Raw genomic sequence first — 26,136 nt, 5'->3', positions numbered from 1 at the left:
TGTTGTATTCATTCGTTTATTCATTCATCTTCAGTAAGCTCTTTATCTCAGTCAGGGTCAGTCTAGTGCATCTAGGGAGAGTGTTACTCTCGTTTTTGCATTTTCGTGGACTCAGACATGCTTGAAGACATTTTTGTGTTTGAAAATGGAGGTAAAAACTTTTTTTTTTTTTTTTTTTTCCTTCTTTCTTCTTCAAATATGGGGCATCCATATGTTTACAGATATTAAAAAAAAAAGTTACCTCAGTTTTCAAACAAAGATGTCTTCAAGCATGTCTGAGTCCACGGAAATGCAAAAACGATTCGAAAAAGCTCACATGAGCTCACAACAATTAGGTAGCTATAGCACGTTATCAACTTTTATGTGAAATGCCTCAAGAATGAAGTTAAGAGCAGTTTGAGGCAAAATACAGGAAGGAAAAAACCCTGGAGCTGTGAGACTGGCTACTGCACCACTGTGTACCGATGTGTTCAGTGAATGTGACTAAAACTGCATCTCCAAGAGTAAAGTAACTCTCTGTGTGTGTTCAGTGTATTGGAGCTGGATCGCGTGACAATCAGGACTGGATGATGGACGTGAGCGGTTTCCAAAATCTCTGGTTTGGTGTTAGTGTGGATGTAGTTTTAGTCTGTTGTGCCAAAAACATGACAGAAAACAAAAGATCAACCAGTCAGACGAGTCTCCAAATCGCGAGTGAAACTTTATGGTTTTCCTCTGGAATGCCAAAGATGTGCTGGTGTTAAGAACAGGAACGTCTGTCAGGATTTCTCTAATAAGAAACAATCTTTTTATATAGTCGTCCTGTTGTACAGAAATGTCTGACTTTTTAAGCTGGATTTTACTGAATGTTTGATTAATAGCTGTATTTGCCATTAACTAGCCTTTGAAGCTAGTATGGCAATAAACTCTGACACAAAACAAACTCTAATAAGAAACAACACAGGACATCTAAATTAGCGCCTTGCGTCAGGAGGATTCCTCTGATTTTACATCTGATTACCTCAGAAACTACAGCCAGATCAGCGGCATATGGCTTTTATTTAATGTTTATTTTGAATTAATTATTCCACAGCACAGTTAAATTCTCTCTTCTGATTGGTCAGAAGGTGTTGATTAATTTTCCATAACAGCAGCTCTGACAGTAATTCCGGCTGCAACACAGATCACAGGATTATATTAATGCGACCGTTCTAATACGTTACCATTTCTATAGCAACAACTTGCACACGGACTTGTACGCCACATAAACAGATTAAATTGATATGGTCAAGTTTTCTGTGAGGCGATGTTTATTCAGCGTTTACGGAAGGAGTCTCCAGTGTCAGCGCTTTGTAACGGTCAGATTTAAAGCTGTAACTTTACGTTTTCCGACACGGGAAAAGACAGAAACAGAGGTTGGTCAAGTTTATAGCTGCTATAATGTAAGTGATAACAGGAACTCTTTGTTTCGTTGATGTTCCAGAGAATTAAATGTAGCTATAAACTGATAAAAATTATGTGTTGTTTCTTTGATAAATAAGAAACTGCAAAATGCTGTGGCGCAAGAGGATTAAAACACTTCAAGACGTACTGTTATAGGAAAATAATCAACTTCAGGGTGATGACAATAACTCCGCTTCACATCAGGCTGCATTACACCACAGCTACATTGATTATTTCACTAAAACAGCATGTCCCTCAATGTTTTTTTTTTTTTGCCTCATTGTATATAACAAATACACTGTCATTCCAGGTCACACAGAATACAATGCAAGATTTACGATGTCCATCTGTCCGCGGTGCAACACTACGGCAGAGAAAACGTCTGTGTCAGAGTGACGGATTAACACTATACTGCGATGTGATTGCAGGTGTGAGCAAGTCAGTGCCGCCGGACAGGTCCATGGCTCAGTTTCAGGAAGTGATGCGTCAGCAGCTGGAGAGCTCCATGCACACTGAGCTGGAGAAGCTGTTGAGCACGGCTAAAGGAGCCGACACTGAGGTGAGCGTAACCGCCTTAATTATACTAACTGCGCTAATCATTTAAAAAAAAAAAGAGAGAGAGAGAAGGAAGGTGTTAGCTCAGCTTGTTTAACTTCAACCTGTCAAAATAAGTCCAGGTCAGCACAGTGAGTGTCATGATTACTAATTTTGCACTGTTTAATCATTAAACAACAGAAAATTACAATCTCGTGTTAACTTATGTTTGAAGTTCCCCTGATGCACTATGGACACTGACAGCTATTAAATCTGGAGAAAACATATTTTTGGAGATACTGTTTTAATTTTGTAGTTTGTAACTTAAGGGAGAATGATTAAAATGATTTGAGGAGGCATCCTGTACTAGTCTTGTTTTCGTCCAATTAAAAACTCTCTGGAATGTATATGTCCCACCCCCAGGGGGTGTGTCTAGCTCTACAGTAGCAGCTCTTTAGCAGCAAATGTGGATTTATCTGTGTGTTTTTAACTGCATATCTTTCCACACACTATTCCCTTTTCCAACCATCGCCTGGTGGAGGAAATGATGTCACTTTTTGGCCTATGAGTAATGTCTGAAGTGTGCATATTTGTGGTGTAGTTTAGTTTTGTTTTAAGCACTGGGGAGTAAGAAGTAAATGACAAAGCTGCTAAGATGGTTCTAGGTAGAACCATTTTAGGAAGCAAGGAAACCTTAACCTCATTATCCAATGAAACCCTGAAGAATCCTTTTCCAACAAAGTAGGCCAACTTGTTTTTGTGTTATTGAGGTTTGGATTAAACCCATTCAATTAAACAGACCCCCTAGCTATGCCTCACACAGCCACTGGTGGTTCCTGGACTCCATTTTGAGATTGTGGCTTTACACAACTGCTCCAGGGGAGTTCCAAAAAACAGACACTTCGCTTTTGCTTTCATCCAAGGAATATACTAAAAGGACAAAAAATGTGCAAATGTAACCCAAGAACAAAATCACAGTAATTTTACCACTATGGAAATGGTGCTAGTACGGCTCTGGTGTTATGGCAGGTATTGGCATCGCTTCTGTAACCTTGGTAACAGTGCTAATGTAGGAAGGATTGCAGGCTTTATGTGAGATTTATTCATCTCCAGGAAGTGCTTTATCCTGATCCGTGGATCTGGAGGCTATTCTGGGAAAACAAGGCGTGAGGTCGGAATACACTCTGGATGGGACACCAGTCTATCATCGAGTACCTTGCGCACACACACACGTTAACACCTAGGAGCAATCTAGCGTCCAGCTACTGGCAGGTTTTTGGGAGGAGGGAGGAATCTAGAGAACCAGTTTTGAAACCCACAGGGACACGGAGCGAACATGGGAAATTCCACATAAGCAGTAACCCGAGCTCAGGATCGAACCGGGAACCCTGGAGCTGTGAAATAGCGAAAAAAAAAAAAAAAAAAGACCCGAGGCTGAAAATTACCTTTTGGTAACTGTGCTAACAGTGCAAATAGCTGCGAGGCTGCGATGGAGGCTGTAAATGTCCATACATCTAATGGGTTTGGGGATGTATTAGCAAAAGTTTTAGTCTAAATGAAAACACTAACGGTATCTAATACAAATACTGGCTTAGTGCCGAAGTGCAATCAGTAAACAATGTAAAGAAATATAAATAACAGAAGTACATATAATTACTTGTGTATAATAAACCTGTGTTGTGTGGGTGCATGTGTGTCTTACAATCCTCTCCAAGTGAGCTCCAGAAGTGCTCACCATAGTGACACATACTGAGCTGGTGTGTAAGCCTGAGTTTAAGCCCCCTCAACCCCACCCAATTCTCTCTCTCTCTCTCTTACGCACACACTAAAACACACACACACACACACACACACACGCACACACTCTTTATGCATTAATGTACTGGCAGATGGATACTGCAGTACATGGTCCACACCCTGCTAACCCAAACACAATCCAGAAGAAGAATTGACGTCATGTGTGTGGATACGTAATTACAGATGTGTACAGAACACACAGATTTTCACCATATTCGTCTAATTAACCACCACACCTTCACATCTGATATTTACGTTGTCCTACCTTCACATCTGATATTTACAACATCCTACCTTCACACACTTACCAACGTGTCACGTCTACGCGCAGTCGGGTTTCCATCCATGTGGTTTAAACCGGCACAGAAGAGAATCTCGCCTGAATGAAAGGAGAGATGTTAAAAAAGGCGAGTTTTAAGGCTTGCACGAGGTGGAAAAAAAAAACTAGAGTGGGTGAGTGTGTGGTGAAGAATAATAAAGAAGTTTTTCCTCATGTACTCCAATACTCAGGCTGAACATTCAGCGTTATCCATATTTACACAGAGTGCCATTTTAAAAGGAGGAGATTTTTTATTTTAGGCCGCATTATTAATAGTGTCACTTTAACATGGATGTACTTTCGAATGATGCGTATAAAGCTTCATATGCCAACAGACAAAGTCCTGATTGTCGTTTTTTGTAAGAGACAGTAACGTGATAATGGCGCTGTATGCGTGTCGCAGGCACGAAGCTTGATAGAAACCAGCTCATGCTGTTGATTTACTGCCTTCCAGATGCAAAAGTTGTATCACAGAGGAGACAGTATATTAAGAGCCACGCTGAGAAACACTGAATTAGGACTTAATTATTTTTTATTAGAAAGCGGGAAGTATTACATGTGTGAAGAATAAAACATGGTGGGGTGTCCAGCTACTATTCAGAATATTCACACAGCAATATTTAATGGAAACATATGTAGAATTTGCATTTTCCCCCCGTTTTCTCCATAATTTGGTCTTGGCCAGTTCCCAGGGTGAAGGCTAACACATGCTTCCTCCAGGTCACATGAAACGAACCAGCCAACCACATCTTTTCAAACTGCTGCTCATGCTGCATCACAGGGCAGCGTAACACACTTGGAGGAAAAAAACTATCCACCATCTTCCGCATACATGAGCTCACAGACACCTATGATTGGCTAATAATGTTGTGATTGACAGGGGAGGGAGTATGCCCCTCAGTTTAGCTCTCTGGGACTCCCAGCAACGGATGGCTGTAGCATCGTCAGAACTAGCAATGTCCCGAAGTAGGGCAAGTGATTTTCTGTTTCGTGTGGTTGGAGATGAAACCTAATGTAGTTCTTTTTGTTCAAAGCATACACATAGTCCATGTAGACCTCATTTGCTGCTTTTAGTTTTAATGATGTTTGATGATCTGATTCAGAGTGTCAGTGAAGGGATAATTATGAAGCAAAGCCTCTTTCATAACCGGCTTAATGATGAAAGGATTAAATGGGATTAGTTCATGTACCGGACAAATAAAATTCATGAAAAACATGAATGCCACATCTAGTTAAAATGCAGAACTTCAAGCAAAGAGAGTAGATAAAAAAAAAACTTGTAAATTAATGATATAAGCACGCTGTCAGATTCAGGCTCTGATCTGAAACTGCAGCAAACGGATGATGTTTTAGCCTTAAAATCACACCTTAAACACCAATAAAATGACATGTCACTGCTAAATATCTAACCCCCTGCCTCTCTTTCCTGTTCCACAGATCTGTAAGAAGGACTTTGAGGGCTTTAAGAAGCTCTTCCACAGGTTCCTGCAGGTGAAAGGACCTTCAGTGGAATGGCCCAAAATCAACAGGCCTCCAGAGGACTCGGTAAGAGAAACGTTTCACCCCCTCTTACAAACGTACACGTAGAGCTGGGAAATATAACCATATAATATCAATATGGTGCTAAATTCTGCCAAACTTCTGAGATATTATTGATATCTTGATATGTTTTTATACTGATTTGATTTGAAATTTGTACTAAATCTTTAAAAATGGAAAATGTTAACATGTTTACAGAATGTATTTTTCCTCCTTAATTTATTTGTTAGCAAACCTATAGCTAGATCCTAATAAATATCGATAAATATTGTGCACCGTAGAAATGTCTCTGGAAATCGTGAGATTTTCGTTGTATCTTTTTGTGTATTTTTAAGCGATAGCACATAGCAGCATACTCCGATGTTAAAGTGCCGCATGTGAAATGTGTAAATGGCAGGTCTGCCAATGCCATGAGACTGAAAACATCCTGTGAGTTATACATTTTTTATTAGGTCTAGCAGGATCGTGGTTGTCAGTATACACCTCCACCCTTCTACGTTCTCATGTTTGCCCTTTTTTCTTTAAGCAGGAAATTCAGTAATGCTCCCCTGAAACCTCCTGAAGTCAGGGAGAGAGCATGAGAACTGCAGCATGTAGGGTGCGGACTCTGTCACGCTTTATTTTCCAAGCCTGCGTATTATTATGACCCTCAGCGATGTTATTAAACACCCACTGAGAGCCGTGACACACTGTGACTGTAGGCGGACTGATATTAAAACCAAGCAGCAACACACACTTTCCAGAGTGGGGATTCTGCAGCAGTGCTAGTAGGCATGTTTGTGTGTGTGTGTGTGTGTGTGTGTGTGTGTGTGTGTGTGTGTGTGTGTGTGTGAGAGAGAGAGAGAGAGAGAGATTGGGAGAGATCATGAGCGATGATTGGCCTCCTAAATGGGAGTGTGTGAGAGGAACATCAAAATTAATCCTCTAACATCTTCTAACTGTAATTTCGTCTTGGCTGATTTGGGCTTCTGCATTTCGCTAATCTTGTAAAGGTGCAATTATCCAAATTCAATCATCCAAATGAACAAGAAAACAAATCACGAACATTTCTGTTGATCTGTCACACATCAGCGGTGCTCCACGCAGGTAAACACACCACTGCACTCGAGTGTGTGCATTATAACTGTTTATACCACAGAAAGTATATTAGAGTAAGTAAGTACAAAGTATATTCTTCTAATAATTTGGTGAAGTTTCATTTATCATTCATTTATCTTTTTTGGAAGGAGTCTCCAGTATTGGCCCTTTGTTACTTGACAATTTTTTTTTTTTTTTTTTTTTTTGTCGTCTCATTACTTCAAGGGAGAGGAAAAAAAAAGACAGGCTGGTGAAGGAACGACTGTTTCTAGCGGTTATAACGTGATAACAGGAACTAACTTGTTTTGCAGCTGTTAAACTACATTAAATAAGTTACTATAAATGAATAAAATGTAAGACATAAAATTTTATTTCAGTAAATAAAAAATGACCACATTGGCAAGTTGCTGTAGTATAAGAGGAATAAAACACTTCAGGGCATGCTGTTATTGGAAAATAATCAACTTTTTGGTGGTAATAGTGACTCTGGCAGCATCACACCATCCCGTTGTTGATTATTTTCCTATAACAGCACTCCAATGTTTCATTCCTTACATATTATACACTAAATATTGAATATGGCTTCTTAAAGTCCAATACAAGTGAGTGCAGTGTTTTTTTTTTTTGTTTTTTTTTTATAAAAGAAGGGATTAATGCTATGGAACACAACAGAATGTTGAAGTTAATGCTTCAAATTAATGCTTCAATAACACATACCTTTGACGTGGAGAAAAACGGCAGCATTTAAAGCATACGTAATTTTTAAGGAATATGTGACGACTTTCAAGGTCTTCGGTTCTGTCCTTCTGTTGCTTACTCCAAGTGTTGATTTGAGTAACCTCAAGTTACTCTAACAGACTCCGGACAAAAGTGTCAAAGGTAATCCAAGGCAAAGTCATATCTATTATTCATCAAGCTTAACATGTTTAAAACAGCTCCCAGTCCAGTTTAACCACATCTGTGAATAAAAATAAACCCTACCTTTAAAAAAAAAAACAAAACAACTGTCTGTGCAAATACCACAGACAAGAAATCCAGCATGTGTTCCTGGTGTGTTCTCCAACCCTGTACTTTTTTTCCGCTGTGAAGAACAGAATATTTTGTGGCTGTTGATTTTTAACGCTAATCATTGCAGCTCTCACGATGTTCACGACAAGGTCTTCATCAAGCCTCTGCCTGAGCTTGAAGGTTAGCGTGGGATTTAGAGCAACACAAGTGAATGAATGTAATGGCAGAGCTGAAATCCATGTTACCTGGAGATTTTATTCGGTAATAATAGGCAGAATTTATTTATTTATTGATTTTTTTTTATTATTTTTCTACATATGGTAAATGAAAAACTGAGTGATATAAATGTAAAGCAATCCAATATTCTCATATTATGTAACAAATGTAAGATTATTCACATATTTCTAGACATCTTTATTAATTTTAAGCTAAAATTGTCTTATATTAATACTTGACATTTTACATTTCCAATATTTAGAGCCTAAATCACACTGTCAAATGTGAATCTCTCATTTTTCGCCCCCACAAAAAAGCTAATAAAATGGCGCTATTACTTTTAAGTATAATTGGGTCGCTTGTCCTTGTTTCGGCTTCATATTACGCCTTGTTTAAGGAGGTAAACACAGAATTCGAATGAATTCAAATAAAGTGCTTGCACACAAGGAAGTTATGGCAGGTTTTCTTTCTCCAGAAAGTACCTAGTTAAGCTATGACTCATTAAACACGTTAAAAAGCATTCATGCACACACACACACACACACACACACAGTTTCATGGCCTCTTTTAGCTTGAAATTTATACGAGTGTGGAAGAAATTTAATGCAGAAAAAGACCAAGCCTGAGTTACTTGTCAATAATTAATCTCAACCCAACACTTAATAGCTAATCAAATCCACAGAACTCCTCAGAGAATTAAAGAGGCATACTAATGCAACTCGATTCCAGATTAATTCTCTTTTACCTCCACAACCCATGTACTTTAAGCTTTAATGACACAATCGTTTGTCGTAGAGAGATTGTGTAAAATCACTGTATCCCTGTGCTGAGCTAAGCAACTTTTGCATATCATCTGAGATTCACTGGCCAGTGAGAATGACTCAAATATCGAAGCATATCATAGCTTTGTTTTCAAACTTAAATAGATCTCACTAATGCTCTTGTAGCTGAATGAACACACATCCCCACAGCCACGCCTCAAAAACTAGTAGAAAGCCTTCCCAGAAGAGTGGAGCTTATTATAAGAGCAACTCTGTGTTAATGCCCATGGATTTGGAATGGGCACATATGGGTGTGATGGTAATGGCCAAAAGTATGTGGACACATATAGTGTACATGCTACTTGGGTTAAATGAGTTTGAGTAGACAGTAATGTTACTATACATTTATTTTTGTAAAATAGTTTAGTTTCACACATGGCTGGAAAACTCCAGTCTATCTACACACCATGGAATTTCTTCCATGTTTTTAAGACTTCTGTATTTTCTTCATTGTTCTGTTTTTTTTTTTTTTTTTTTTTTTTTTTTTTTAACCTTATTTGTTCAACCGAAACCTTCTCGTTGAAGCTGCTTGTTACTTAAAAAGTTAATTCAGCATTTGTCTCTTGCACTCTGTGCGTCTCAGACTTTCTGTCTCCTCTGTGGAGCACAGCATCCCTCTTCTCACCATTGCGAAACCTGAAATAAGAAACCTTGTGACAAATTTAGCTGATCATGTTATTCAGTGAACTCAAGACCACTGTGTCGGTGGTTTCAAAACAGTTTACTAAATGTACCGATCTCCTGACACAAATGAAATGGTTGCAGGAAAAAAAAGTTGAAAGTGTGAAAATGTCATCTTCAAAATGCCATTAGAGCACTACACATCAGAAGTGTGCTAGTTTAAAATGTGTGCAGCCTGTAGTGTAGGGCGTATAATACACAACTGATTAATGCACAAATACAAGAACGGTTTGACATCATGGAAATCTTTCATCCCTGCTTCTCTGGTTTATTTTACACCCTCTTTCTGTCTCATGGGCTCACCCATCACTTCCTGCTGTTTGTTTTCATGGTGTCAGAAAGAGTGTTGTTGTGAGCACGGCACTACACCCCGTCTCAGTGGGACTGTTGCGTGAGTGTCTTACGTCCTCTCTGACTCAGCTCTGTCACATCTGGAGCACGTACAACCTCATGGCATGCGGCCTTCAGACTGCTGGGAAACTGGAGGGATGAAAGAGAGAGAGAGAGAGAGAGAGAGAGAGAGAGAGAGATGGATGAAAAACAGAGCAACCCAGAGAACTCAGTCATTTTTACCATTTCTCTTTGCCGTTCTTTTCATGGCCAGTGTGTTATGTTTGTAAGCTGATAGTGTAGGCAGGAGGGCAGCATCACACACTTCCATCATACATACAGTCTCCATCAGCCTCACACAGAAACCTAGTGTCAGGTTTACACTGAATGTTTTAGGCTCTGCGACACACACTGTATGATTTGAGCTGTATGATACACACATACACTGTATGATGTATGCTATGATTTGAGAAGTACAATTTGCGATGTCGATACGTGCTGTATAATACACACTGTACAATTTGAGCTACATGACGTACACTACGATTTAAGCTTTGACTTACACTGCACGATTTAAACTATATAGAGTACACTGTACAATTTGAGCTATACCGTGTACACTGTACAATTTGACTTGTATAATACACACTGTATGATTTGAGCTGTATGATACATTCTGAACAATTTGAGATGTATGATGTACACTGTTTATCAGCACACTGTGAAAGTCAAGGCTGCAAGAGTTCACTGGATCCTGATCTTCAAAAAGATGGCCTTTTTATGTGTTCTTGACTGACATGCTCCCCTTAGGAAGGGGCTGTGGAGAATATGAAATGACACGTCTTCTCATTAAATATATCTATAAATTAATCATTAATATATTCTATAAAACAAAATAATCATAAGACAAGCTTATGTATATAGTTGTTTTTGTGTGATCATATGTGATTTTATTATGTATATAAATAAAGAATAGCATAATATGTATTAATAACTTCTGTTTTCTTTTCAGATCCAGCCGTATGAGAAAATCAAGGAGAAGGGTTTACCTGAGAACGTAGCTGACAGCCTGAACAAGCTGGTGGTGGTGAAGCTGAATGGAGGTCTGGGCACCAGCATGGGCTGCAAAGGGCCAAAAAGTCTCATCAGCGTCCGAAACGAGAACACGTTCCTGGACCTGACTGTGCAGCAAATTGAGGTAAGACCCCTATGAGGTATAGCGAATAAGTGTGTGAATCTTAATGCATGTTCTATGATGCGATACAAAAATAATGCAGTTAAACTAGCAACTGTTAGATTACACTTCAATTCACTGCTGATCTGATGTGATTCGGTTCAACACTGATACGATTCAATTGAGGCTCAGTCCAATATGATTCAGTTTCTGAATCATTGAATGACTAACATTATGGCATGTTTTTTTTTTTTTTTTTTTTTAAATTTAAAAACGGATCTTGGCTTGTAAATTGATGCGGCTGTATCATAGGCTGGTGAACTGAGTTTCCAATTGGAATCAATCTTCCTTCACACTCCTAACAGTAGAGAAAAGCTCAGTGCTTGTTCTGGGTTCACCTACTAAAACACACCGGATTTAGTTCATCTTTCATTCCCTGTTAGTCACAGCTGCATTTACACTATACGGCCAAAAGTTTGTAGACACCTGACCATCACGCCCATATGTGCTTGTTCAACATCCCGTTCCAGATATATTCCCCCGTGTTTGCTGTTATAATAAGCTCCGCTCTCCTGGGAAGGCTTTCCACTAGATTTTGGAGCGTGGCTGTGGGGATTTGTGTTCATTCAGCTACAAGAGATTTAGTGAGGTCAGGTACTGATGTTGGGTGAGGAGGTCTGGGGTGCAGTCGGAGTTCCAGTTCATCCCAGAGGTGTTCAGTGGGGTTGAGGTCAGGGCTCTGCACAGGACACTTGAGTTCTTCCACTCCAACCTTGACACACCATGTCTTTATGGACCTCACTATTGTCATGCTGGAACAGGTTTGAGCCTCTTAGTTCCAGTGAAGGGAAATTGTAATGCTACAGCATACAAAGGCATTCTAGACAATTGTGTGCTTCCAACTTTGTGGCAATAGTTTGGGGAAGAACCACATCTGGGTGTGATGCTCAGGTGTCCACAAAGCTTTAAGCCATATAGTGTGCACTGATTAGGAAATCAACATAAAACTATTCTGTACTAAGTGGCCAGAACCCCACAGCTAATAATCAAGCCAGTGTTCCTCAAAGCACAGGTTAATTTCCCACAAAGCCATGTCAGTGTGTTTCGGTGTAGCATTTCCATCGGGATTGTGCTACAGCTGGGTGCATGGAGTCTAGACGTGGGATTAAGAATCACTGGGTCTGGGATGATGAGCCTCAGATAAAGCTGAGGTCAGTGTGTGAGATCACCAGTACTGAGAATATTCTCAGATCTGTATACATTTATATTTGTATGTATGGGTTGGATGTTTGGGACACATACAGTATCACTGATACTTTGGTTATGTGTTAACAACCAACATTTGTTAAATAATCACTAAGGAATAAAATTCTGAGGTGTGCTGTTATAGGAAAATAATCAATAACGAGGTGGCGTGATGTGGCCTGACATGAAAGAGTTGATCATTTTCTAGTAACAGCATGACCAAAAGTGTTTTATTCCTCTTACATCAGACTCCTGACCAATCAGAGATGAGGATTCAACAGCGCCGTGGTATAATGTTAATTAATTACTCGTTTAATGATAACTAGGAATGCAGGAGCTCTGTGGATCAGCTGATACAATACTGACATCATCTTGAGCCTACATTATGTTATGCACAAAGACAGTTTGCTTTGTGTTCTGTTTCATGGCCAGATCTGTGTTTGCGTAGTTTACACAACTTTATGACATTCTCGGTATTATAATAATAACTACATGAGTAGATTAGATCAGGAAATGCGTCATATCTAACCTCATTCCCAACCAGTGTTTTAAGCCGGTATTAGCACATTATGTGCTTGGAAGTGAGAAAGTGCTTTCAGTGCAGGTTTGCTGTAAAACATACTGTAACATCTGCCTTAAAGGAGACAAAATCAGGCTTGCTCATGAGCATGTCTGTGTTCTCGTCTCAGTGAGGATACTCTGTTCTTCCAAACTGATGGAGTCTGAAACACTGCATCAGTTACAGATCCACAAACTGAGACATACGGACTAAACAGAGAGCTGCATGCACAAGCCCGAGCATTTAAACCACTATCATGTTTCAGATCAGCTCTCTGTGGTTCTCCTCTTTCCCCCACTGTAGCATTGTGAAATACAGCAAAAGCACATTTTTACTTTCTTCAGGGAGAAACGTCAGCCACCAGTTAGATCAACACTGAAATATTTCTTAATAAGCATGGCCAAAGAGGAACAGAAGTGGCGAGGGAGGGAGTGAGGGAGCGAGAGAGAGAGACAGACAGACTGAGACTGAAAGAGAAGTGTGTATATAGAGAGAGAGACTGAGACAGAGGCAGAAAGAGCAGTGGCTTGAGACAGAGTAGTGTAGAGAGACAGAGACAGATTGAGAGGTGTAGATGAAAGACAGAAAAAGCAGTACAGAAAGAGAGGCAGAAAGAGCAGTGTAGAGAAAGAGAGAGAGAGAGAGAGAGAGAGAGAAAACAGTGTAGAGAGACAGTAGTGTAGAGAAAGAGAGAGAAGCAGAGACAGATGGAGAGGTGTAGAGAGAGAGAGAGAGAGAGAGAGAGAGAGAGAGAGAGAGAGAGACACACAGAAAGAGCAGTGTAGAGAGACAGTAGTGTAGAGAAAGAGAGAAGCAGAGACAGACGGAGAGGTGTAGAGAGAGAGAGACACACAGAAAGAGCAGTGTAGAGAGACAGTAGTGTAGAGAAAGAGAGAGAAGCAGAGACAGACGGAGAGGTGTAGAGAGAGAGAGAGACACACACAGAAAGAGCAGTGTAGAGAGACAGTAGTGTAGAGAAAGAGAGAGAAGCAGAGACAGACGGAGAGGTGTAGAGAGAGAGACACACACACACAGAAAGAGCAGTGTAGAGAGACAGTAGTGTAGAGAAAGAGAGAGAAGCAGAGACAGACGGAGAGGTGTAGAGAGAGAGAGACACACACACACACACAGAAAGAGCAGTGTAGAGAGACAGTAGTGGAGAGAAAGTGAAACAGAGACAGAGGTGTAGAGAGAGAGGCAGAGGCAGTGGAGTGAGAGAGAGGTGTAGAGGAATGAGAGACAGAACACAGCCTGCTCTGTTTCTCACTGTAAGTGAGAGGTATAAAGAGGAGGATATTCACCTCTGTGGTACAGCTAAACACCTGAAACACTCAGCTCTGGGTCTCACAGCTCAGATCTCTCTCTCTCTCTCTCTCTCTCTCTCTCTCTGTGTGTCTCTGTATAAATCCTGGCATGGTTCTCTAACATGGTTCCCTCCTGGGTGAATACAGTGTACATAAAGAGCTGTGAATATTTCTCCAGCGCATGAGCAGTTACTGCTTACAAACACTGACCTGATTCAGCTCTATAGATCCAGCCTGAGACAAACTCAATTCTGAGCTTCTGAGCTTTAAAGACATCAGAGTTTTAACATTTCAGCTGGCAGAAATCTCAAGTACTGAACTTTAAGTTTACAGTTCAACAAAGCTTATACCTGTTTCCTATTAACAAATCTCAAATCTCTTAATCTCATGAAATAAGTAGAAAATAATAATAACCTCAGTAGAGAAAGACATTTTGAGCAGATTACGTTCACGTTATAATCATATTTGCATTTCAAGTTTTATTTTTTTCTGAATGTATTTTCTAGCATCTAAAATACAAAATAGTTAACTTTTTTAAATAAAAAAAGAGAGAACCTGTGAGAGATTTGGAGATTCTGTCAAATATTAGTGCTTTATTTACTGTTTATAGTTATTCTGTCTTACTTCTCTTATTCCTGCAAATAAATCCCACTGACAAAAAGCATTTTAGGCATAATAAAGATTGCAGATCTCAGACACATTTCAAGTTTACAAATATTCATGTATATTGCCGCTAAGGATGAGTCTCAGGATTTAGAACCATATAATCAATCAGAAACAATCAGACCCCTTAAGGCTAGTGCGCATACTGCACAAATGTAAAATAAATATACAATACTCTGTGGTGACTTGAGGATGTATGAGAACAGGAAATGGGTCATAATGACCTAAAATTTCCTTCATAAATCTAAAATTTCAGCGCAAAAGTGCACTTTTTTTTTTTTTTTTTTCCCTCTCCTCTTCTTCCTCCCTGTTTGCCGTAAACATTTCCAGCAGTGAATCAGAATGCTGTATCGATGTACATGTCCAATAATGTTCTGTCCAATTTTTATTTATTTATTTATTTATTTTTTAACATTTCAGCTGAGAAGTCATCTTCTGAATTACTACTCGCAAAGTCGAATCTTTTTTCTGTTTTTTTTTTTTTTTTTTTGTTTTGTTTTGTTTTGTTTTGTTTTTTTCTTAGATGCGTTTTTGTCATCCATTAAACAAATCAATTAGTTCTGCTGGGCGCAAGAGCTTTTACTTTTAAAGCTGTTTTTGTTTGTTCCAACAGAAATGAAGCTCGGTTTTTGCTCTTGTGTTCATCCAGAGCTCAAAGACGTTTATATTTCTGAAATTAATCTCAGATGTGTGTTTTGGAGAAGGAACTGGCCAGTTCACAAAATGTTATTAATAAAATGTTTAACTTAGCTCTTGTATTAAGACTTGTTTAAAAATAAGTATTAATATATTTATAAAGCAAATAAATATAAAAATGACATTTTGAAGTGGTTATGTTTCGTTTCTTAGCTGCTCTTAATGTTAACACTTGATTAGTGCTACAGACTCTGAACAGATCAGACACTTGTTTCCAATCATCATTAAACATACAGTTTCTAATCTTACAGAAGCTGTGATGGTTCATGCTGAGAAAATAGGAATCACTGATCTAAGGACAATTGAGTGCTTGGTTCACATACACATCTGGACCGCAGTGCACCAGTTGATGACCCTCTGTTTTATTAAAGACATAAAGACATAATACATATTTTATCAGAAATAAAACCATTTTGTGTAGTAATTTGGCATAAAATGGCCACTGTAATTGCAAACCCATTAATACTGGTCCAGAAAAAACTAACACATCTAAAATGATGCAAATAATGAGTTATGTAATAATCTCATGAGATTGTGTAATAATAAACTGGTGACCTACAATTACTTCTTAATAGATTGAGGAGATTGTGTAATGATCAACTGGAGGATTTCTTAATCATTTGAAAGTCATTCCATAAAGAAAGGAAGTTTCTGTTTGCAGAGAAAGTGTTTGACAGTTTAGCTGCTGTGGCTGGTCATGTGATGGACAGTAACATAGCTGAGATGTTAGATAGTTCATATGCAGGTTACTTCATATGCATTAATGTCAGAAATGTTATTTATAATCCTGACACTGTTCTGATATTCTTTGGGTTTTAATGTTTCTCCTTTAGCATTTGAATAAGACGTACAACACGGACGTCCCACTGGTTCTGATGAACTCGTTCAACACTGACGAGGACACCAGGAAGATCCTGCAGAAATATACACACCACCGGGTCAAGATACACACCTTCAACCAGAGCAGGTACACACACTTTCTCATCATCTCGACCCAAGAACCGGTGATATCAGAGGGCATCGCTTTGTCGCCATGACAACAGCTGAAGTTATTTCCATTTCCCCACTGATATAGGTGCAAACTAAACTGTGCATGGCGTTTGTAACAGATGTGGTCACACGGCTTAAAATATCAACCCAGTAACCCGTTAAAGACTAATGAAGCCGATCAGCGGCCATGGGTTATGTTAATATTTAACAGAATCTTCAGAAATGTTGGAATCAGATGTTTTTGTACTGATCGTGCTGACAAGCAAAGTAAAAAAACAGGACATAAAATAGATGTGCACATGGAAAACTGAGCTCGTTGCAAACAAGGTTGCAGACTTTCCGTAGATAAATGACCTTTGACATTTAGAAAGTGTAAAAGTGTTGTTTGGTGATGATGAATAAAGACGTTAGAGTGGTTTAGATCAGAGAGATTAACTGACACACAGATGTCACAGAATCTCTACACTACAATAAAAATACAATACTTGCATTTGCATTTGCGGGGTTTGCATTTGTTGCGGAAATCTAAAGTTTTTCTACACTCAAATAAGTTTGTTTGGCAAAATACTGGTGCATTGCAGTGTGTCATCACAGCAACACTGGGCTCAGTAACCTGTTTATCTCCACTCAGCATAACGTCTGCACTTCTGCCCGCTGACTTACAGCTCATTTTGTGCACAGACTTAATCTCCAACAATGGATGCTGATAAGCAACCAGCAACTAAACAGCCCAGATGAAAGGAGTGCTCAGTTTGACTGCATAGAGAGGTCAAATCTAGGGGAACAAAATGCATTTTGTAACAGTACAAAGCACAGTACTTGAGACACAGACAGCTTTCTATTTATTTGTTCAGATTATTTTCTGATGCTTTATATCAGTGTATCAGTTTGGAAAATGGTCGTCCCTAGTTTACAAGGACAAAAAAAAAAAGGAGAAAAGTAAAAGTATGGAGAGCCTTTTCTTGGGGGTTTGGCACACCCATCTCCATACTTCCTTTACAGTTAGGTTGCAAAGATTAAGCATGTGTAAGGAATTTGCTTTAACAAACATGTTAATAAAAACAGTCAGCTAGCAAGGTTTTAGACGTCTTTAGGCAGACTAGGTGTGACTCCCGACTTCCTGACACAGTGAATGTCACAATCAAGATAACGGCTGTTGAAATGTCTGATGCTCCTGTACTGCAGTAGGAATGAAATCTTTAAATGCAATTTTCAAGCAGCCTTTTTTTTTTTTTTCTTGCAATTGAGATCCATGCCAAAGTCAAAATGTCACCATGTGATGGGTTTTCCCAGACCACTGCACATTTTACTAATCAGGTGAAACACCAGCTTAACTACATTGCCATACTCACCTCCTACAATAACAACCACAACACAGTGGACACTATAAAAATGATTCCATTACAAAATATAGCTGCAAGCAGCAATTAAAGGGACCTAGCACTTTCTGTTCCCAGCCTTAGCGACAGACGAAGACCAGAAGCCATTGGGACCACCAGCACTTGATCCCAGGGATGTGTTATTATTGTAAACACATGTCCAAATTTGCTTTATTGGTGGCACGAAAGGGCTAGCTGAGAGTGTCTTCTGCCACTGTGCCAAATTTCATAGCATTCTGTGGGCTGTCATAGGCTCCTGTGTGGAAGTATAATAATACTACTAATAAGAAGAAAACATACAATGCCAATAGAGTGCCTATACACCTGCAGTGCTTGGCCCCCTAATTAGACAGTAGCTCATTGTGGCTAATAATATTCCAAATACCTGCAAAAGCTAGACATTGAACACTTCCACGTATTAAAAAGTAGCAGTCGGTAATGGATAAGTGTATAAGGAGATGAACAAATAGGAATGAAGACTTGTCCGCTGGGCAACCAGATTCCTTACCCATTAAACATCACTTGTGTCTCTCCGTCACCCTGTAGGTATCCCAGGATCAATAAGGAGTCTCTGCTGCCCGTGGCGAAGGACGTGGGCATGGTTGGAGAGAGTGCTGAGGGATGGTACCCGCCCGGACACGGAGACATCTACGCCAGCTTCTATAACTCGGGCCTGCTGGAGCAGCTCATCGCCGAGGGGAAAGAGTACATCTTCGTGTCCAACATCGATAACCTGGGTGCGACCGTGGACCTGCACATCCTCAACCACCTGGTGAGCCAACCCAACGGCAAACGCTGTGAGTTCATCATGGAGGTCACGGACAAGACCAGAGCCGACGTCAAGGTCAGAAAAAAAAAACACCGACACACATCATTTAAATGTTACTTAATGTTAACTGATCAACTAAAATGAGGAGAATGTGCTCCGCCTCACAAGAACATGGAGAACTGTGAAAATATCCAGCCCAAAGTTGATTAGTTTCCTATAACAGCACAGCCAAGTGTTTTATTCCTCTTATGCCACAACAAATTGCCATTGCTAAAAATTTTTTTTCATTTATTAAAGAATGATACTTCATCCATTTGATCCGTTTATACTTGTGCTTAATGGGGAGGGTGATATTTCTATGATACATATGTCATGATATAAAGGTTTGCAAAAAAAAAACTACCTACAAATCAGGAAAAAAATGAAACTGAATAAAACTATTTTATAAGATTGTTATATTATATATATATTTTGTAAGCTGCATGTTTGACTAATGAATGAAAGAGAAACTTAAATAAAAATTATTTTAAACTATAAAATGATACAATTGTTATAGATTTTATATAGTAATATATTTTGTAATCTTTTATAATTTCATAATGATGTATTTTAAAATATAAAAGTCTGTAAAAGTGCATCTTAATTAAATTAACATTTTACAATTTTAATGATTCAGTATGGAAAAATTCAAAAGAAACTCCTTCCATAAATGATAAATGAGTCTCCTTACAGAAAACTTCACCAGATCAACAGCTACACAAGTTGTTTTGTAAATCCAGTTAAATGGACATCTGCAATACATAGTTAGAAGCTGCTGTTATAGAAACTTAATCAACACCTTCTGACCAATCAGAATCAAGAATTCAACCGCGCCATCACTCCAGGTTTATTAAACTATAGTTTAACCTGCTATAGAGTTATCTGTGGTTTAGTGTACTGTTATTTCATCTGGATTAGAGAAGTGAAGCCATTACACTGTGCATCCCAAGCACTACTGAGAGGCTGATCATAGTTCATCATTCACACCGATTTTCTCCACCTTCTCCAGGGAGGAACTCTGATTCAGTACGAGGGGAAACTGAGGTTACTCGAGATCGCACAGGTTCCCAAAGCCCACGTCGACGAGTTCAAATCCGTCTCCAAGTTCAAGATCTTCAACACCAACAACCTGTGGATCTCGCTGGCCGCCATCAAGAGACTGCAGCAGCAGAACGCCATGGACATGGAAATCATTGTGAATCCAAAGGTTGCAAAAAAGAAACTGACATGAACACGAACACACACACACACACACACACACACACACACACACACACACACTCTCAATTTGTTAATTGGGTAATATTCTAATGTCTTTAATCTATTCTTGATGCCACTTTGGGGGTTAAAAAGTTCAAATCTATTTAAACACATTGTTGTCAGAAACAAAACATTTCTTTATTCTTTTTTTTAAATTGTAATTATCTTATTCTATATTTGTGTACTTCTTTGTGCTTATTTTGTACGATTTTAACCTGTGTATTCTTTTACATTACTTTTCATCATTTCAAGGTGCAATAGGTAGAATTAGTCAATTTGCTTAAATAGGTAGGTTAGACATTTGAATGATTATTATTATTATTTTTTTTTAAACACCTTGAGCCTATTCCCGCCCATGTTCACAGAGCTCCACCCTCAGGATCTACGGTGGCCTGTAGAGTAGAGTGTCTATACAATGACTAACGGAAACCAAACACAAACAAGCATTCCAGACCGGAAGTCAGTTTTCCAAATGGGTTTTCTCAGCCACATGATACTTTTGTCCTGAGGTCATGGCTTAAACCATTATTTTGTTATCATTTTCTACAGATTTTGCAGGTTATATGTACAAGTAACAAAAAAACAAACCAACAAAAAAAAAAAAACCCAACATACTGCACTTTTAATATTTGCTAAATTTGAGCAGCCGTGTGTGTAAAAAAAGTGCTCTATTGTTTCTTTTTTTTCTGCAGTTAAAAGGGTTTTCTTTTCCTGTCCTCTCTCCTCAGACTCTGAATGGTGGCCTGAACGTGATCCAGCTGGAGACGGCTGTAGGTGCCGCCATCAAGTGCTTCGAAAATGCTCTGGGCATCAATGTTCCTCGTAGCCGCTTCTTGCCAGTCAAAACCACCTCCGATCTCTTATTGGTCATGTCCAACCTGTACAGCCTGGAGGCGGGATCTCTCACCATGAGTGAGAAGAGAGAGTTCCCCACAACACCGCACGTCAAACTGGGCAGCTCCTTCACCAAGGTGACACTCGCCATCAACACTCTGCCACATTAAGTTAACATTTTGGAACATTAAAGTAAAGGTGGTAAAAAGACGTTTTTTGAGGAGATTTAGAAGGGACACAGTATATACAAACATTATATTTGCATCCATAAAGACACGTATGTCTGTGATGAGACCTATTTGGACAGCATTAGTTTTACACTAGGAGCTGGGCTTTAACTCTTATGGGTACCTAGTGATTTTATTTTTGTTTGGATCAGCACTTTTAAATGTTATTCTCCCTTGAGAAAAATGCACCACAGCATACCTTCAGGTGATCGTTTTAGTCACCTCTCGACACACACATTTGATTTTACAAGCAGAGGTCGCCTTTTGTGTTGGAAAACGTATTTTGCCCACTGCTACAGGTATTTGCTTGGTAAACCCTGAGAATGTTTAAAAATACTTCTGCCATTCATGAAATGATTGATTATTGGAAATGGTCTTTCAAAATGATTAGCTGCTATAGGTTGTATGTCTTTAAAAAGAGCACTATCCTGCAAGCTGATTAACATTTAAAATGACCAATACAGCTGCTCTAGTTTCCTATAAATTAATTATACCACACAGCGGGGTTGAATTCTTGAATCTGATTGGTCAGAAGGTGTGCATTGTTTTCACGTAGCAGCACGGCTCAGATAGTAGCTCCAGCTGTAACATGAACGATAGGTTAATATTAATGCCCTCGATCTGACACGTTATTGTTTCTGTAGTAACCACTTATACAGAGGGACTTGTATGGCAGAAGCGCCACATAATCTAAGACTAATAATAAATGGAATTTTTTTTTTTTTTTTTTAAATATGTTGTTTAACAAAGAAAAATATGTAAGCGTTGATGTTAATAAATTAAACATTGTAAATGTTGGAAAAGTGCTGTGGTATAAGTGAAATGACACACTCCAGACTGTGCTGTTATATGAAAATAATACACTTTAGGGTGGTAACGGCACTCCAGCATCACACCACCCTGGCATGGCTTATTTTTGTACAACTGCACACACAGTTCTCTAGTTCAGTAGCTGGTGCAGATCTGCATGGCCTCTCGGGTGTCTGTGTGTTGTGTTTGCTGGTTCACAGCAGTATGTAGGTCAGGCTCATTAAAGCCGCAGTATGTGGCGTTTCTGGTCTACAGGGACTGAGCTACAGGAGCTACAGGTGAGGACAGGGCTGCATTATACAGCACACATTCACTGCTCAAATTATTTCTTAAAGAAAAGAACGATAGTCATACGCCATAGTCAGGGGAATTAAATGAGCGCTGATATCTAAAAGCACCCTGACCTCTCTTCTGTCTGTAAAACCGCTGCGTCGAGGCTCTTCAAAACCGTTAATTAATGCTCTTGCCCTGTTCAGGAATGGCAATAATTTAAAGTCTTTTTTAAAATCATCATCATTATATTACTAATAACTGGAATGAAGACTATTTATGGAAAGAGGCATGATGCCTGGAAGGTTTGTATTCAGAGATGAGAATGTAAATGAGAGATTAAGAACACTGACATCTATAAGTCTGGAACAGAGTGTCATAGTTAATATTGCTTTGCCATTTGCTTTGGTTTCACAATGCACATAATTACATGAACTAAAAAGAAAAGAAAAAACATTGGCTGAGGGGCATGTAGAGCTGAAAACCTACTCATAAAACTCTTTCATTCATCAGTCAGATGTACAGCTACGGAAATGAACCTTTGCCAAGAAGGCGCAGAAATTGCAAAATCACCCAAGCACGGATAGCAATGAATTATTATATAATATAATTTTATAAATAACTAGTTTCAAACATTCTATGTATCCATGCATTTCATTTTCCCTGTTGGTTTGTCTGCCAGAATATCCAGAACACATGGCATTTCATCTAGATTCTGAAGCAGGTCAAACTATCATACCCATCCTCTGTATAATGGAAATTATCTCGATAATATAAATATTATATAAGTACACTCTAATATAAATATAGTTTCTACTTCTTGACTAATCCTTAGTGAAACTGAGCAAATCACATTAAATTTTATTTCTCTTTGTGAATAGTTTAACGTTTAACATGTTTTGTCATATGCAGAACTTGATGTACACACTCACACAGCACTCATCGTCCATGTAGACATTTCTAGCCAAACTGAACACCTCTCTCTGTCTCTCTCTCTCTCCTAATGCGCAGGTTCAGGAATATCTGACACGCTTCGAGAGTAGTCCTGACATGCTGGAGCTGGATCATCTGACCGTGTCCGGAGATGTGACGTTTGGGAAAAACGTTTCTCTGAAGGTAAAGTACATAAAGAGTATGAGGATAAGAGCATGTTCGTATCCTACTTTTAATCTGATCATTCACAGTTTGAGAAGGACATGGCTCTGAGGACATGTATAACTGATAACATGCTTTTCTTGTCTGACAATTGCTTCTTTATTTTAATGTCGCCAACAAGTAATGGAGGCCTATCTCACGCAATATCTGTTCCATAAATAGTTGGCCAAATCTTAAAATTCTCACTTCAAACGTGTGAAAGAGAGCCAGCGTCAAAAGGAAAGCAGTGATATTAACGGCTGGTTAGATAATTAGTCAACGTTTCCGTCTTTTGCCACTTGTGGGTGAAAATCTGTCTCGATCAACGCACTGCGAGTTTTGGGTGAGATGGTGCCATCATGCCACCATGACTCACTCGCTTTATTTGTTTAGTGCCATGGGAATTTTATATTCTGTACATATTACTGAACATTCACTTAGGTAGGCATTTGTGCTAGTTTAAAATTCACTCACAGCTTTCACAATTCTCCCCTTTTTCTTCTGTAAACTCACTGCACTTTGTGTGTGAGACCAATTCAGTTTAGTTTTATTTGTATAGCGCTTTTAACATTGGACATTGTCACGAAGCAGCTTTACAGAAATAAATACATTCAAATGAAACTAAATCAAAATAAATTGTAAATATGTGAATTTATCCCTAATGAGCAAGCCAGAGGCGATGCTCGCAAGGAAAAACTGCCTGAGACAATATGAGGAAGAAACCTAGAGGTCATGTGGTGCCACGTCTATGCTCATTAGTCACAGTGAATAAGGGACAAGCGAAGCGATCACTGTGTGTGTGTGTGTGTGTGTGTGTGTGTGTGTGTGTGTGTGTGTGTGTGTGTGTGTGTGTGTGTGTGTGTGTGTGAATGCAGCGGAATCGATGCTGTTGTGAATCTAATTGCAGTAATACGATATTTTGTGCATTAACCTTGTAGCTTCAGTGCAAAAGTAAAGAAGCAAGCATTAAACACCAGACATTCCTCAGCTGATCAAATACATTTGATATAGAAATTTGATTAACTTTATTTTGAATTATTTTGATGTACTGTTTTGTACAGTAAGCAGTTTTGTGCTTGCTCTTATCCTGCTCCTCCTCCCAATAGTCACACTTCAGCACTCACTTCATGAGAGGTTTACTGTAACAATCTGTTGTTGTCTTCATGAAATCATAATAGGTAGCTCAGTCCTGAAGCGAACAAAGCCATCTGAAGCTATGAATAATGAATGTTAGCATCGGGCAGCACTGAATTATTTACCTTCTGAACTCTGTGACTCTCATCAATGCATTACATCTGACCTTTGACCCTTTGCTGTGCACAGGGAACAGTGATCATCATAGCCAATCATGGGGACAGGATCGATATCCCAGCCGGCTCCATGCTGGAGAATAAAATAGTCTCCGGAAACCTGCGCATCCTGGACCACTGACGGCTCCAGTCACGTGATCACATGACCTCACCTCACCTGCCTGTCCCATCTCATGACAGAGAGCCAGTGCCTCGAACACGTCCTCTCATAGACTTATTTTTGTATTACTCTGTCTCTTTTAAAGTCTATTTTATTGTTTCCTACATTCCAACATTTTCTTGTGTCAGTATCAGAACAATGTCATATTACTGTACAGTATAAAAAAAGTCACAAACTCATCATCCACTGCTTTTGTTTTTCTACTCAGAGAGATCAGTATTTTCTCTTTGTGCACTTCCCATGGTGACATTGCAGACTGTGCCCGAATCCCACTCATGTAAAAAAAAAAATGTGAAGGAGAAAAGCAATAAGCTTTTGATCACGGTGAAAGGTTCCAGGAGCTACCGGGTTCTGGAACAAAATAAAGTGCAATATGGAACAAAACAGCTGTGTGTGTGTGTGTGTGTGTGTGTGTGTGTGTGTGTGTGTGTGTTCTCACATCTACCCACGTTACAACCTTGAGCACGTGAGGGACAGACTGAGGGAGCGTCGAGACAGTGTGATAAAATGAGACAAGCGAGAGAAGCTACAGTATAAAATGAGAAACAAACACAGAAAAGTTGAATGAAAGCAAGAAAGATTGCGAAAACATCAAAAGACACAGGGCAGCAGAAAGTGAGCTAAGGAGAGAAAGATGGGAATGATGAGATAAAACAAGACACTGAAAAGGGAAAAATAACAATGGAAAGGTACAGTGAGAGAAAGTGAGGAACAAAATGTAAGGAAAGGATGAATTTAGACTGAAGGAATGTTGAAGGATAGGTGATTAAAAAAAAAAGAAAAGCAAGAAAGAGAGAAGGGAACTTAGAGAAAACTTGATTAGAGATTAAAGAATCTAAGGGAAGGAAGAAGAACGCAAGAGTGACAGATAGAGGGACGGTGATAAAATGAGAAACAAACTAAGGAAAAGAAACAGAGGGAACTTTGAGGGATGGTGTGATAAAATGACCCAGATTGAAGAAAGGAGAAAGAAAGTGAGGGAGAGAATGAGAATAAGGAAAGAAAAAGTGAGGGAGACAGAGGGAACAAAGAGACTGATAAAAGGAGAAAGGAAGCAAGAGAGAAAAACGGGGATCATCAGGGATGGAGTGAAAAAAATGAAAGTGAGACTAAGCAAAAGAAAGATATACTGAGGCACAGTGTGATTAAAATGAGACAGACTAAAGAAAGGAGAGAGAAAGTCTGAGGGATAAAGAGAAAGTGTGACAAAGGAGAAGAAGTGAGGGAGTGAGACGAAATGTTGAGACAATGCGATAAAATGAGAGAGACTGATAAAATGAGAAAGAAGGCAAGAAAGAGTGAGGGAATTTTCATGAAATGAAAAGAAAATTTAAGGAAAGGTGAAATAAAGCAAGAGAGGAAGACAGGGATAATTACAGGGACAGAGTAAAATATGAGAGACAGACTACTGAAAAGAAAGAAAGTGAGAAATATTGAGAGAACATTAAGGGACAGTGTGATAAAATGAGACAGACTGAAGGAAGGTGAAAGAGGAATAAAAAGAGACAAAAAGAGAAAAAGTGAGGGAGAAAGACTGGGACTGTCAAGAAAGACTGAAAAGGAGAAAGA

General features: G+C 39.1%; 1 protein-coding gene across 2 annotated transcripts in view; it reads left to right on the top strand.

The window, feature by feature from the left end:
- The window catches only part of ugp2b (UDP-glucose pyrophosphorylase 2b), a 30,047-nt gene extending 5,096 nt beyond the window's left edge, over positions 1-24,951 (top strand). For both annotated transcript variants that reach the window (XM_026944247.3, XM_026944246.3), the window contains exons 2-10: positions 1,851-1,981; positions 5,510-5,617; positions 10,757-10,942; positions 16,219-16,352; positions 18,301-18,598; positions 19,572-19,769; positions 20,551-20,793; positions 22,975-23,079; positions 24,421-24,951. In XM_026944247.3, the coding sequence (XP_026800048.1) occupies positions 1,883-1,981; positions 5,510-5,617; positions 10,757-10,942; positions 16,219-16,352; positions 18,301-18,598; positions 19,572-19,769; positions 20,551-20,793; positions 22,975-23,079; positions 24,421-24,528 (1,479 nt within the window). In that variant the 5' untranslated portion in view covers positions 1,851-1,882 and the 3' untranslated portion in view covers positions 24,529-24,951. The remainder of the gene's footprint in view (positions 1-1,850; positions 1,982-5,509; positions 5,618-10,756; positions 10,943-16,218; positions 16,353-18,300; positions 18,599-19,571; positions 19,770-20,550; positions 20,794-22,974; positions 23,080-24,420) is intronic.
- The last annotated feature ends 1,185 nt before the right edge of the window (positions 24,952-26,136 follow it).

This window comes from Pangasianodon hypophthalmus, chromosome 10 (assembly GCF_027358585.1).
Source record: "Pangasianodon hypophthalmus isolate fPanHyp1 chromosome 10, fPanHyp1.pri, whole genome shotgun sequence".
Taxonomy (NCBI): Eukaryota; Metazoa; Chordata; class Actinopteri; order Siluriformes; family Pangasiidae; genus Pangasianodon; species Pangasianodon hypophthalmus.
Note: the sequence above shows the minus strand (reverse complement) of the source record. Positions and strands in the feature narration are given on the sequence as shown.